The sequence below is a fragment of the Macrosteles quadrilineatus genome, unplaced genomic scaffold (assembly GCF_028750875.1).
Source record: "Macrosteles quadrilineatus isolate MER2022 unplaced genomic scaffold, UCM_ALF_1.0 Scaffold_8__2_contigs__length_117827958, whole genome shotgun sequence".
NCBI classification, from domain to species: Eukaryota; Metazoa; Arthropoda; class Insecta; order Hemiptera; family Cicadellidae; genus Macrosteles; species Macrosteles quadrilineatus.
Genome location: NW_026542601.1, coordinates 2,294,344 through 2,309,372, shown reverse-complemented (window position 1 = coordinate 2,309,372; position 15,029 = coordinate 2,294,344). Strand labels below are relative to the sequence as shown.

The window sequence follows — 15,029 nt, the reverse complement described above, 5'->3', positions numbered from 1 at the left end:
CGTAGCTGAGCAAAGACGTAATTCCAATAGTGGTTGTGGTCGTTGTGGAACTGTGGAAGTACGAAGTAGAAGTAGTGGACTGGACTGAGGAGGACTCCAAGACTGGACTGAGTGTGGTAGTGGTAGAGGTTTTGGTCCATTCGACTCCATTCATTTCATTTTTTTACAGGTTAGGTTTAGGTTTAGGATTGACTGATTTGAAGTGAAATAATTCATTTTTTCTCTAAGCCTAGTTTCTTGATTTGTGAAAAATTGGTTATTATTGTAGTAGGCCCTCGGCCCTAGTGTATTTTCTATTAATTCACAGTACCGTAATTACTATGAGTCATTTTTTGCATTATTGAAGAGTTAGGATAGGATAAGCCTACCTAGAAATATCGAAGTTCACCTACAAAATGATAAAAACATTGGTGAGTTTTGGCCCACATATTTTTTTGGGGTACAGTTTCTTAACTGGGCTATGCTAATATCGATTGAAACTATCGAATTGAAAATATTGATTAATAATCAATTTTTTTAAATATAGGCTATCTATTATAAAATTAAACTAGGTATCATAACCTAACCTAACCAACCAAACTTGCTGATGGACTTGAAGGTGTTAACCTAGCAATAACTCCAGAAATAAGTAGTGCGCGCGCCCGATAAAATCCATTGCTGGTAATTTTTCGGGAAAATACGGCCGCGTAGGTTATTACCGAGAGGGTCAGCTGGAGGACACATTAATGGACACGACAGTATCAATATCACGTACTTAAGGGGTAAGTTAAGGGGGGTTAAGTCAGCAATAAGTAGTGCTCGCCCGAAAAAATCTATTGCTGCCTATTTTACAGAAAAATACGGCCGCGTAGGTTATTACCGAGAGTGTTACCAGATAGAGGACACTTCAACGGACACGACAGTATCAATACCATGTACCTGGGGGGTTAAGTCAGCAATAAGTAGTGCTCGCAACCAAAAAAATCTTACCAGGACATCAACCTCATTCATTTAAACAGAGGATTATTTAGTTTAGTGATTCAAAGCAAGCTACCCATTTTTATTTTTCCACAACAGATGAACAAAAAAGTCTAGATTATTTTTTTCACTAACTTAAGTTTATTATTAGGCTACAGTTTTTTGTTCCAGACAAGATTCTAGTTAACTCTCTAACAGTGTTCCCATGTGGGATTTGGTTTAACAACAACATACAAATTATTTTTCATAAGGGTTTTCTACGATTACAAATCAATAGCTCCAGTATTGTACATGTTTTTTTTATATTTTTAGACTCAAAATAATCAGTAAGTTATAGGCTTTAATTTGAGCTATTTTTGAATCAGTTAAGCTCACGATACTGTAATACATAATCAAAAATCATAAATTTGATTATTTCTCTGACATTAGCCTATATTTATTTTAACGCTGCGAAGCAGCATTGGTCCTCTAGTTACAAATTACATTTTTTTATGGAAAGAACGCCTGGAGGTGCTATGGGTCAGTAGTACCCGAATGCCAAATTACATCCATTTCGGACCACAGGTGTAATCTGTAGCTCTGTACACATCCACAAACGCACACAGGCATTCATACTGTGAAAACCTCTTTTACCTAACCCGCCATGTTAAACTTCCCAATCCCAAGTGTGATGTATACAACTTCTTACTTCACGAGTGAATTACATTTTCAAAAACTCACTAGGTGAAGTAATGAAACCCATTTAAATAACATTGATTCCTCAACATAAAAAATTACTCTATGGAGTCAACGATGTTCAATGCTAAAAATAAGATGTGCGCTTGAATTTCATTGTTATGCTTTAAAGAATTTTCCTAACCTAGCTTTTGTTTGTAAAAGAATGTTTCAGTAGACTCCCTCTTATCCGGACTCCTTGGGACCGAGGCCAGTCCGGATAACGGTTTTTCCGGTTAAGCCGACATCCCCAAAAACTCATTAAAATGGACCGTTTACGGTGATATTCGACTTAAATTTAGGAGAGCATTGTATTAAGACATGTGATCACGGGTCTCAAATCTTTCCCACGAGAACAGTCGTTACAGTACCACCCACTTCCTGCCGATCTAGTCCGGTTAAACCAATGTGCTGATAATAATTGTCCGGTTAAAGAGATGTCATTTCCGTCGACTGTAGTCCGGTTAAACTGATGTCCGGTTAAAAGGTGTCCGGATGAGAGGGAGTCTACTGTACTGTTAGAATTTGTTATGCCTCCTGGATTGATAAAGAGTAATAATGATAATAGGTTAAATACCTTATTTACGTCTTCAATCCAAATCATCTTTTTATGATTACTACAGTTTCGGGGCTAACAGCTCCGTTGAGGTCAGTCAGTGTCTGTACAACCACAACGCTTAGTCACTTTCGTTTAGGTCGGCCAAAATATTAAATTTCAATGTTGCTTGTATAAATGTTTCGTGTGTGAGTGTATGTCTAGGCCTACATGTGAACTTCAACAATGTCCAATGCTATTAACAATAGTTTAACAAGACAAGAAGATTTGAGAATGGAGCTGTTAGCCCCGAAACTATATAGGCTAGTAATCATAAAAAGACGATTTGGATTGAAGACGTAAATAAGGTATTTAACCTATTATCATTATTACTGTACTTACTGTTAAAAGATGAGGAAAATGGATAATGACAAATATTGTACCTAACCCCCTGTATATTGTTGGGTGAGGTAAAATATTTTTTGTTATACGCTGCGCAAGAACGTGTTTACATCACTTAGGTGAGTTATGCAACTCGCTTCTGCTCGTTGCACAACATTAACCTGCGTGATGTAAAAACGCTCTTACTACACTTGTAAGGTAAGATATTTTATGTTCAGAAGGCCCAACGCCCAACCCAAAACCTTTGACAAAAATAATACTCCCTCCTTAAACTATGTAAGGGGGAGGGGGGGGGGGTTAAGTAAAAAAAAAACAAATAATAAGATCGTGTCCATACCCAATTAATAGGCCTACGTACAACTATGAGCTATTTGCACAATCAACTGTTATCACAACCAGCTTTCCTGCTCAGTAATAAAGTTTAGATAAATCTTTAAAATTCCATGTTATATTTCATTCTGAAAATGTTTAATGTAATTCTAATACTTTTGCAGGTTACATTTGGCATTGGCTTCTACTCAGGCGTTTACGCGGCACAGAATTATGAGGTAAAATAGTTTATTACTCATCTGCATTTTAGAACTGATGGTTTTGAGGGAGCCTTAAAAGAGATTTTTTTGTACTTCTTACACTTGACAAACTCAGGAGAGGATGAGTCAAACAAAGTTTACCGGTATTTGTTTAAACTGGAAAAAAAGAAAAACTAGATACTGTATCAATAAAATGAAGAATTTAGAAAAATCATACAGTAGAATCACTCTTATCCGGACTTCTCGGGACTGAGGCCAGTCCGGATAACGGTTTTTCCAGTTAAACCAACATTCCTACAAACTCGTTAAAACTGACCTTTTAAATGCGTACTTTATACAGGATTTGACCTAAATTTAGGAGAGCATTGTATTTAGACACATGTTCACTGTTCTAAAATCTTAACAACGATCCCCAGTCGTTTCAGTAATGCCTACATTGTCGATCTGGTCCGGTTAAACCAATGTGCTGATAAGAATTGTCCGGTTAAATGGATGTAATTTCTGCCGAGTGTAGTCCGGTTAAGATGGAGTCTACTGTAATTCTAATTACCTGTTCTATGACTATGAGTGTATTTTATTAAAACTAAAAATCATAAAGCTTTTATAAAATGTAGCAGTTTGACTCAATCATTTTCTTTAGATTGTGTAACCAATACCATTGAAAACCATTGAGCCATTGAAAACTCCAAACTTTATATTACAATCAGTTGTTTAGTAAATTCCTGTAAGGGTACCCACTAAACCCTGATAACCGTTTAATAAGGGATAGAGTCTCTGTAGGCTACATTATTATGTACATAAAATGTAATTAGGCCGATAGTAGTTTACGCGATTGTGTCAAGATAATGTTAACGACACAAGTAGAAAACTTAATGTACGAGCCTTGGCGAGTGCCTTAAAAACTTCTTTGAGTGTCGTTAACACTATTTACGCGAGTTGTGTACACTACTTTACCTACAACAGTGTTTTAATTAGTAAAAATCGCTACTCATAACTTCTAAGAAAGGTTATGTTTTCGTTTATAACCTCTCATTGCCACTGACAGTCATGCAACGGAACATTGTACCAAACACTAATTGCACACTAGCGTCTCATTTTCCTCGTCCGGAACTGATGAGAACCTTTTCTGCGAAGGAGTGGAGGATTGTGGGAGAGCCCCTCATGTTGATTTAGGTAAAACTTTAAATTTATTTTATAATTTTTTTTTTTAATTATAACTTTTTAATTATAAAATTAATTTTACAATTTTTTTTACAAAATTTAACTATTATAACCTAACCTAACCAAACAAACTTGCTGATAATATAAAACAGATATAATATAAAAATTAAATGAAGTTTTACTATGTAAAAGAAATAGTTCTGTTCATAAATAAAATTATAAATGTCTCAAATTCTAACAAAAGATGTACAGTTTAGAAGTACTCACATTCTGAGCAAAATCAGTTAGTGTCCCCGGCGGTATTCGAACTGGAGACCTCCAGAACATCAGTCCGAGACGCTATCAACTACACCACGAACGCCGCTGGAATCAAATTGTCTCGTTACGGTAATGGTGTTCCCTCGAGAGAAGAGTGACGTCACGCCCCCCACTCATTCTCTAAAGAGGTTCTCATCCGTTTGTGACGAGGAAAACGAGGCGCTATACTAATTGCACCACTCAACAATTAAATTGGCCTGAACAGCTGATTAGTTGAAGTTTGAATCATTACAATTTTACTTCTTCTTACACAATCCTGAACCTCATTGGTCCGTTACCCGTGTTGTTATGAGTAAAACTATGCTGTTATGAAAGTAAACAATGCTGTTATGAAAGTAAACAATGCTGTTATGAGAAATTGTTCAATTCTAAGAACTGTACTGAAACGGCTACTTTAAAAAACGGTCGTAGGTAAACTTATTTTACTTTCCAGTACTTACCTCACTTTACAGGTCCCTCAAAACTTTTAATATTGCACTCATGGGTAGTGTATATTCATATTTATTTAGTTTTAGTCTTGATGCTATTCATATTCAAAACAATATAGTGAATTTGAATCTGAATGATATCAAAAAATGTTAAATTCACAATACTTTGTGACTTTTTCTACTAGTTTTTACGGCAGTGAAATTTTTCATTTTTAACCTTACTATCAATCAAAAATATAAATTTACTCTAAAACTTTGTGAAAAACTCTGACATATTCTGTTTTAAGTGTGTTTGGGAACCCTGTTAAAACTGATAACATGGGAAACTAATAACAGTTAAAAACTTGGGTTTCAGATTCAACGAGTAGATGATCCAACAACACTTTGGAACAAACTTCTAAAATATTTAGAAGAAAAGGGGAAAAAAGACTGATAATCGGCATCACATTGTAAATCGTTTGTTTCCTAATTGTGTTTGAAGTTGTAGATTTTGGGAGAGAAGTTATACCACAATAGTTGTAATTTGCTGTATTTGGAATAATAATTGAGCTATAAATTCTATACTCCATGTAAGAAGATTATTATACATTGAAATGTATTAGTTTGACTCGAGTGAACAGCCAGAAATACAATGAGTTTTAATTATTCACAATGGTACAGCAGTAGGTACCAAATGTGATAACAATGATGCTTTTCTTAACATATTTTCATCAATCTTGGTTGTTCATCAATCCTTAACCCAAATTTGAGCTCAAGAGCATGAAGATATCTCATAGTGCACTTGTCAATTGTAGCACCTAAGTTTGACTATTATAAATGCATTTAACTTTGACTTTGGCTATTTGTTAAAACTAACAAAACTTATGAGTTCAGTGATTTGTTTTGCTTCATAGATCTGCCAATAAAACATAAACTAGTCACTTATTATTTGTTATTTAGGCTTACTCCCAAAGATGAAATTGATTTATAGACTAATCAATACTCAATTCACAATTTTGAATATGACAATGGCACTCTACTGTTAATGTAACTAATCCCAATAAAATCTTGTTGATTTGAATAATTTTGTTAATTATTTCCCTCACTTCACTGTATCTTTAAAAGTTTATCATTTAGCATTACGACACATGCCTATGATGCAGAAAAAATTTAAGGGGTCATTTAATATGGCATAATCAATCTTGTACATAATCATCATGAATAGCCTATGACTCATATTCCAGAGAACCCCTTCATTACCTGGGGGATGTGATTGTTTTATTTTTAAAAGTTATCTTACAAATTTTACAAATTTACGAGTTCAAGCGGGTATATTTTATGAGCCTTTATTTGACTTACAGAAATTAAAAACGACAAAGAAATAGCTTATTATTTTCTAAACAATTGACAATTTTAAACTATGAACATAAAGGGATTTGCTGTTTTAACTCATTGTTTTAGTGCATGTGTAATGAGTTAATGGGTATTTACCTTATTTGTGTCCCACAAACATCTTCAACTAAAAAAAGGCTGATTCACTAATCAGTGTTTTTGTCAAAACATAAATTTAGACAGTGAACTGTTAACTCTCAAAAAAGAGTACAGTGTACTTGTATTCTATTATAATGTGCTATGACTGTATATTGTAGCAGGTGGGCAAGACAATTCATTATTTTTGTTACCCCCTGATGCTTAGATACGTCCCAAGGCTTTAGGGACATGCACTTTGCTGCATTTTATTATTATTTTTTTTAATAAGTTGGTGGCTCTTTTAATCTTACATTTGCCCATCCACATGGGCCTTAGACTGTTCATGGAATGTATCCAGCAATGTAAGGAGTGATCCTGTACAGTACAAGAGTTTAAATGTATTGATAAAGTGGCAAGCACCAGGATCAGAACAAATGACCTTGGATCCAAAGTACCACAAGAGGTCATTTTAGTGTAAAATAAAGATGACATAAGTTTGGAAATTGGCATGATGTTAATTCTATGATTTTCAACATGTTTGCAATGGTTTACATTATTTTCCAAATTATCCGACCGTTCAGCTTATGAGATCCCGTCACAGCTGGTTAGTCGCCTAATTGAGACCCTAATGTAACATCCAATTATTTTTTTAACAACCGTACTAAGCTAGTCATTCACAATACAGTATTGCCTTTTTGCCGAATAGCCAGATGTTCCTTCAATTAATTCTTAAGTTGGGCAGAATACCACATTTGAACCACATTGGAAAATTAAGTTAACCACCTCATTATAAATACAACAATACTTTATTACACTTGAATGATAATATTACCATTGAATATTTATCTCAGTAACACATCCATGTGGCTATTTTGAATACAGTTACACACTAAATTGTATATAAATGTGAAAGTAATTCACAAGAATGTCTTTGGCTGAAGGTTATGTGAAGACTGCGCCTCCACCACTGTACTCCATTCTTATCTGAGGTTCAACAAAAGCCAGCCAATCAGAAGTGTGAGTTGGTAACAGACCCATGAACTGACACTTGTACAAGGCCAGTGCGATGTTGACAATATTGCCGAGGAAATAAACAATCTTCTGTCCGGCAGCATGACTCCCTTCAATCATCTTGAAAGCTTAAAAAATTAAATTGAGTTAGGCCTATACAATTTATTTCACAAATTTCCAAAATATAACTATTTTACTACAGTTTATATAGTGTTGCCCTATCTTACTACTATCTCAATTCAACTATTTGTTAGATAACATCAGTAAGTGATAGCCGAAGGTTTCAAATCAACAGGGCACTTTGGTATTATCTAGAGGCCACTTATCATTGAGGGATTTTTTACCGGAGTCCAAAAATAACTACATAATTGGAAAGAACATACTTTAATTGACTTAATGTCCAAATTTGACATGATTACGATCAGCGGCCTCCCAGAAGGCAGCGATGTCGTCGAGGATTGAGTTGAATGTGTTGCAGCCGCTAGCTGCCACATGTACTCCGCCAAGTAGGTATACAGCGTGCTGCGGCGGTTATGTTAGGTTGGGTGATCATTAATATTTTTATGGGTCTTTCCTCGCTTTGTTATGAATTAAACGATTCCAGATCAATCATCATTCACGCTCTGGTCAACGACCTGACCTTGGCCTATTTGGCGGGTGAAAGTATGACTCATCTGGTATTATTCCATTCATAACGAATCAAGGAAAGTCCTATAAATGTTTTTATGTTAACCCAACCTAACATAACTGCCCCAGCACACTATATAAGGGTGGCCTTCGAATAATACCAAAGTACCTAAGAGGGTTATCGTTAAAGAGGAAATGGAAAGTACGAGTCAGGTTATTTTTTACAAGCTATTTTAAGATTTGTGCTTTAATTTTTGGTTATGTAACAAAGATCAAATTAAACAGTTAGGATATTGTCTATGATTAGAACGTTATATTTGGTTTTAAGTCTCAGTTTTTAGTTTTGCTTGATTAAAACTTACTTGTTTGCATAGTGAAGAGGGCTTTAATTGGTCTAATGATCAACATCCCGACCATCATTATAGGGAAAATGGATATCGAGTTTCCTGCCATGTACATGATGAACAGGTTCATTGGCACCTGCAACAACATCACTCTAGTTTCTCATGCAACCAAACACAATAGACTTTACTTTCCCGAGAGGAATAAGGAAAATCATCAAGAACACAGAAAGTAGATTTAATGGATTAACGGTCTATTTATATCTATTTTGATAAACTGTTTGTTTTGCTTGCTACAATCCAACTATGAAAAAAATTAAAGTAATCAGCTATTAAATTTTAAAATTCATAATTTAAACCGTGAAACAAATTTGTTTACAAGCACTGGATCTTTAAAAGTGCCTTATAGGAATAAAACAAAGGCTAGAGAAGGGCTATGCCTTAAAGGACCTTTTTATATTTTTATTTAGGCTACTTAACATTAGTTCTTGCGCTACATCATAAGCTTTAAAATTATACTAAATCGTAAAAATCTGTTGAGTAGAATGAGTGAAAATGGTTGTTACAGAAAAACCCCTTTATGAATTAAGTGTATGGATATTTAAAAAAATAGTATAAATAAGTTGTGAGCTGTGTACAAGACTACTTTTACTTACTTGCCTGCCAACATACTTACTTGCTTTAAAGGTCCGAGAGCTAAGTCCCAAGATTTCTTGATGATTAAATGGTTTGCATCATTCTCTTTGGAAGTTTCAGTATAAACCTGGCCCACAGAAAAGTTGTACCCTGGGGGTGAAGCCAGGTCTGCCGCCTTTTCTTGTTTACATCTGTCAATGTCAAAGTAGTTAGTTAGTACTCTTTAACCCTTCATAGGTGTCAAAACAGAGTTTTCCTCTAGGCAGTTTCAAGAGTTAACCATACATAACGCCCCTCTTTCTAGGAATCGGTTGAACATAATTTTGCTCTCTCCCTTCCCCGAAGGCCTATTACCCCTATTGATCAGTTACCGCCTAATAGTCATGTAGTCAGGTTAAATAATTGGTAATGGTTTAAGTTGTCCAGGTAACTAATTCTCACTTTGTGGATGGAATTTTATAATTTAGGGTACAAAGTCATAATTTAGAGTAGGCCTACAAAATTTAGCGGTTAAGGAGAGAAGGGCCGCATCATACTAAGTCGAATACTGTAGTCATTTTTGACTCCAGGACACTAGAAACAGTGACTGTGGCCAAGTGGGTACAGAATTGCAGGCAATCATTAGTGTATATGGTATAAGTGGCTGCACTTTACTTTAGGTCCTACACTCATTCGAATGAAAATATCGACTGTTTCATTCGATATATCGTTTGGTTAGTTAGGTAAGGTTAACCTCACCTAACTTACCAAACGATATATCGAATGAAACAATCGATATAGGCCTATCGATTGATATTTTCATTCGAATGAGTGTAGGACCTAAAGTAAAGTGCAGCCGTATAAGTTATAGGTATTTAAATATTTAGACACTAAAGATCTATAAAGCAATAAAAGTTACAAGGGAGCGTGATAGTGAGGGGAGCTTAAGTTATCATGAATTCCATTCAATTACCTGCAATTCTGTACCCACTTGACCAGTCACTCGTGCCATACTCCTACTACTTACTTCAATCTCCATAAACCCTGACTTTGAACGCTTAACTTAATTATAAAATACCATAGGTACATTAACTTACCTAATGTCAGAACAGTGACAGATTCAGGGTCCAAAATCAAAGTACTTACTGTACCTCTAGTAAAGTTAAAGCATGCCAATTATTGGTTCTGATGGCGGTTTAAATGAGGATTATTACAGTGACTAAGAACTGAAGGGAAGGAACTACAAGGAGCCGAGCTCATAATATAATACATATTATAAAATAACTTAGTTTTGTTTTAAAAATAAGCTAGCCCTGATCTAATAAGTAAATGCAGATTTAGGCCTAACTTTGTTTTGTAAACTTTTTTAATTAGGCCAATGGGAGATTTTTCAGTGGGCTTTAAGTTAAACCATTCACTATCAGTATTAAGTCGCCAAAGTAAGTAAGGCAAGTTTACGCCAGGTTAAACAAGTTGTAATTAATTTGAAATGAAACTAAATGCTTTATTTTCCATTAGGTATGAAATGCAATAGGCATCGTCAAAATATAGAACAATATACAATTTTTATAGAAATTAAAAATAAAATGCAAAAAATTACAGCAAACAAAACCAAAAGCAACCCATTTGGCTTAGGCTAACTTAATGGGCTACTGGTTCACACAATCTTGAAACCTAATTAAAAGTGGTTGCATTCGTGTGTAGGCCTACTTGGCCTAGGCCTAGTCCATACAAAGAATTTTAATTCATATTAGCCTAGGCCTACGCCTACCATCGGCTTTTAGAGAGGAATTTATTAATCAATGATATTACCAATCACTAGCTTTCTTATTCTCGTCTAGTCCTAATAGGGAGAGGGAGAGAGAACCTTTATTGTACAATCTTCAAGATCAACAATGGAATCAGAATAAATATAGCCTAAGCCTAAGTAGGCCTAGCCTAATAAAATGAAACCTAAGATCTTGATTTACATTTCAAAATTCTGCCAGTCTATGAATCCACTCGGGTACAGTTTCTTAACTGGGCTATGCTAATATCGATTGAAACTATCGATTCGATTAGTAAACCTTCATGCGATTTTTTTAACCATCAGCAAGTTTGGTTGGTTAGGTTATGATAGTTTAATTTTATAATAGACATATTGATTATTAATCAATATTTCCAATTCGATAGTTTCAATCTATATAAGCATAGCCCAGTTAAGAAACTGATTCACTCATTTTGTAAAATGGATGCAGGAAATGGATTAGGCTTTAAACATTCGGAGTATGCCTAATCAGCTTATGCCTAGATTAAGTTAAATACTTTAGGAAACTTAGGGCCGCTTTCCCCAAATCAAGTTTAACTCTGATCGCGGTTTAAACTCTAGTTTAACCTCAGATTCACTTTCCCCAAAATAATTTCTCCGTTTAAACTAGGTTTAAGTTAACCCTAGGGGTGAGGCTGGTTTAACTGGCGATCCGTGGGTTAACCCAGGAGAGAAGAATAATAGCTTGATTTTGATTGGCTCTTGCCTGACTTGTTACGTTCGGCAGACGGCAATGGCAAATATCCTTGTTTGACATTTGTTAACATAACCTAAAATAAATTGAACTGGAAATAAATTAAGAAATAACAAACCAGAACCTATGTAGACAATTAATTCATGACTATTTTAAATTTAAAGATATAAATAAGGCTAAAGATATACAGTAATGGTTTTAAGGTTTTTAAATGCGTAGAGTAGGCCTAAATTATTATATTTTCGGTAGGTAGTATCGTAGTTGTGTACAATCGATAGGTTACCTTGTCCACAGCAACGAAAAATTGGGTGGAAAGTTTAGTCATAAGAAGCCTTTTGGTTTGAAATTAAATTTAGTTTAGAAACATCGAACGTGTCTAATGCTGAGTAGCCTAGGCCTGCCATTACAAAGAATAGGCTCTAGCTAGCTTTTAATCCACAAACATTAATTTCGCGTCTTTCCCAACATTTTATTTTCCCATGAGTGTAAATGCTTTTATTTGATGCGTACAGTAGGCCTACTGTTTAATTAAGTTTGAGCTTAAATAAACACAATAAATGAAATGCTTATAAATTAGCATCAGTACAATTTATTAGCCTGCAAATAAAAATGTTTCTTTTTAATGTCAACAATTGGAGATAATGGCAAGAAACCTAATACAAATAACCAAAACACGAGAAAATTAATGACAGATATGTCATAGTGGGAAGTTAAACAGCTAATATTGCAGACAAAATTGCATAACAGTGTTGCCAACATTGTTGCTTGCAAAGAAAAGCTAGGTTAAACTAAACTTTCATGACAAAATAGTGGGGAAAGCCATCCTAAGTTTAACCCACAGATTAAAGTTAACCGAGATTAAGTTAAACTTGATTTGGGGAAAGCGGCCCTTAGCCTACCTAAGTTACCTTGAATTTAGATCCAAAGCCCACTTAAATTTTCTGCTGTTTGTACGACCACTTGTGTTATTCGCTACAGACATTTCCTTCGATGCTTTAATACTTCAAATGTGTTTCTTAACTTATCAAAACTGCGGAACACAGACAGATCTGTCACATCGACATCGATAGAAAGAAAACCACGGAACACCACCAACACCAACACAGACAGCGCGAGACAGATCAGATCGACAACGACAGGTGGCAGATCATCAACTGCAGACGATACGGTAGCGAGGTAGCGATTTCAAACAAAAAAAACCTCCAGAGAGTAGTATTTTGAATCATTTATTATGTTACGCGATAACGGTAGCATTGATTTTTCTATCTTCAATGTTTGACAATTATCCTTAAGAGTGGGTACCATACACTGCGAAATTCTACAGCACGAGGTTAATCCTGATAATTAGACCAATTCGTAATTACCAAGGCAAAAATGTGGTTCGGATTCCACTATAAACTGTAGGTCCCTTAGTTGCCATTTATTAGTATGGGCTATTAATTAACAGCTGTGTCTAAGGAATGTCATCCTAAAGTCACTAACAAGACTACAAGATCGCGCCACTCATCTCCATTCATACTTGGCTTAAAATACCTACTTTGTATGGTCAGTGGTCACCATTTCATAGAACAGTTTAATACTTGAATACTTTACTTGAATACTTGGCTTCTACATCGTTGACCGACATGTCGGATAGATTGCGTCATGTAATTTCTATTTACATATTTACTAAACACTATAAAAATATCTACATATACTTTTCGTGGCGGACGTGTCACGTTACAAAAAGGGGTTCGTTGTCCAACTCTTGCAAGGCGTATAAACAGTATAATCCCCTTTCAACTTTGGTTGATGAGTCTTGTACGCAGTACCGGATTTACCACAAAAAGTTAAAAGTTGCATTGTCTGGACTGAGTATCTCTGATATTTGCCATAAACTAAGGACCACGACAAAAGTGTGGATTTCCTTTACCCTTTCCACCTTACAGGTATCTGAATAACTTGTTTTCCATCACGAGGTTAATCCCCTTTCAACTTTGGTTGATGATTCTTGTAGTTTAGCCACTCGAACTTGACAATGACATATTTCCTTTCAACATAATGCCGTACTTTAGAAAGGACCATGTGGCCCTAACTTTGCATGTGTAAATAAATGATTTTCATTTTACATTAAATTTCCAAAATTCAGTGAGCCAGTGTTGCAAAATAAATCCTTATAATATCGTGATCATTTTCATTATGATCATTGTCTCCCGCGGTCACGGAAACGTCATCTTAGTCTTCTGTGATCACGGCAAATGCCCAAACCCGACCATCCTTCCCTATTCGATATAATAAAAATAATTTTCTTTTCGATTATGGAAAACATGTTCAAAACTCAAAACTAATATCAAGAATGTATGATTCTTAGAGCACTTATCTTAAATAATCATAGAGGAGAATGTAGTTGCTATCCCTTACAATGTATGGAACTCGATAAACAATAACTGTTCCTTTGAGATTTGTATTCTCCTCTCATAAAAATGTCCTGTTGTTTAGTTTCAGTAAAAGAAAGATCTGGAATACACCACAATTAGTTTGGTGTATTCCTAAGAAGGCTTTTTTAAGAAAGTGGACTGTATGAAGGGATAATGAACTTAATTTTGATAAAACAAAATTATATTTATGGACTTTTGGTTCTAAATTTAGATACTATCAGGTTACCACACATGGAGTTCTGGGTATGTGATTATGGCCATACGTTTCTTCTGATGAAAAAATAGCTTCTTCAAATAACAGTTTTAGGAGTTCAAAGTTTCACACATACACAATTTGAATTCAAAGTAAAAGGCTACTAAACAAATTACTAAAAATGGGGGGGGGGGGTTTAAAAAAGTAAGAGTTAATTGAATGAAACAAAATAAAGGAAGGAAATTGTTACACAAAACTAAACGATATGAAGAAGGTAAAACCATCTATGGTAAAACACAAATATTTGGTACTTAATCCTTATAGCACATGTTTCAATTTTAATACAACCAGCTGTTTAAAATGTTGGTGTAAATTTCAAAGTATTCATGTGTTCATTTATATTTTCTCCATAAGGATAACATAGCAACTTTGAAGTCCACTGGGGCAGAGCCCTGATCGAATTTCAAAAATGTTCTGTTTGATGGAATATCTAGGTGCAACAACCTATCCAACGACACCTTAAACTTGGTGATTGGATGCGTAGCAGCTTCAAAACAAAAAACAATGATCACAAAATAAATGTTGGCCTATTAAATATCTATCTATATATTAATGGACAAGCATGTTTCTATAAAACCTTTTTCTCAGCTCATGTGCATCGCGGGGAAAATCCACACATACTGTGCGTTAGAAAGATATTTTCATGTAGATGTGCGGAATCTCTTTATAAATTAAAATAGGCTCAAAAATAAGCACGTAAAATGAATTTAAAGAAACGGTATCAGCATTCTGACACATACTTTCTCCCATAAGTTTGTCAACAACCTTTA

At 34.9% G+C, this 15,029-nt stretch overlaps 1 protein-coding gene and 1 long non-coding RNA gene across 2 annotated transcripts; one reads left to right on the top strand and one right to left on the bottom strand.

Moving 5' to 3' along the window:
* The first annotated feature begins 155 nt into the window (after nucleotides 1-155).
* LOC129001055 (uncharacterized) lies at nucleotides 156-6,108 on the top strand. The gene is made up of 3 exons (XR_008491383.1): nucleotides 156-410; nucleotides 3,103-3,156; nucleotides 5,401-6,108. It is a non-coding gene; the product is annotated as an uncharacterized LOC129001055 (long non-coding RNA).
* Nucleotides 6,109-7,281: 1,173 nt separating this feature from the next.
* On the bottom strand, nucleotides 7,282-12,732 carry LOC129001051 (ER membrane protein complex subunit 4-like). The gene is made up of 4 exons (XM_054428203.1): nucleotides 12,498-12,732; nucleotides 9,150-9,300; nucleotides 8,495-8,612; nucleotides 7,282-7,633 (listed from the first exon to the last, which is right to left on the bottom strand). The coding sequence occupies exons 1-4, from the start codon at nucleotides 12,569-12,571 to the stop codon at nucleotides 7,437-7,439; spliced, it is 540 nt and encodes a 179-aa protein (XP_054284178.1). The 5' UTR covers nucleotides 12,572-12,732; the 3' UTR covers nucleotides 7,282-7,436.
* Between the last annotated feature and the right edge of the window lie 2,297 nt (nucleotides 12,733-15,029).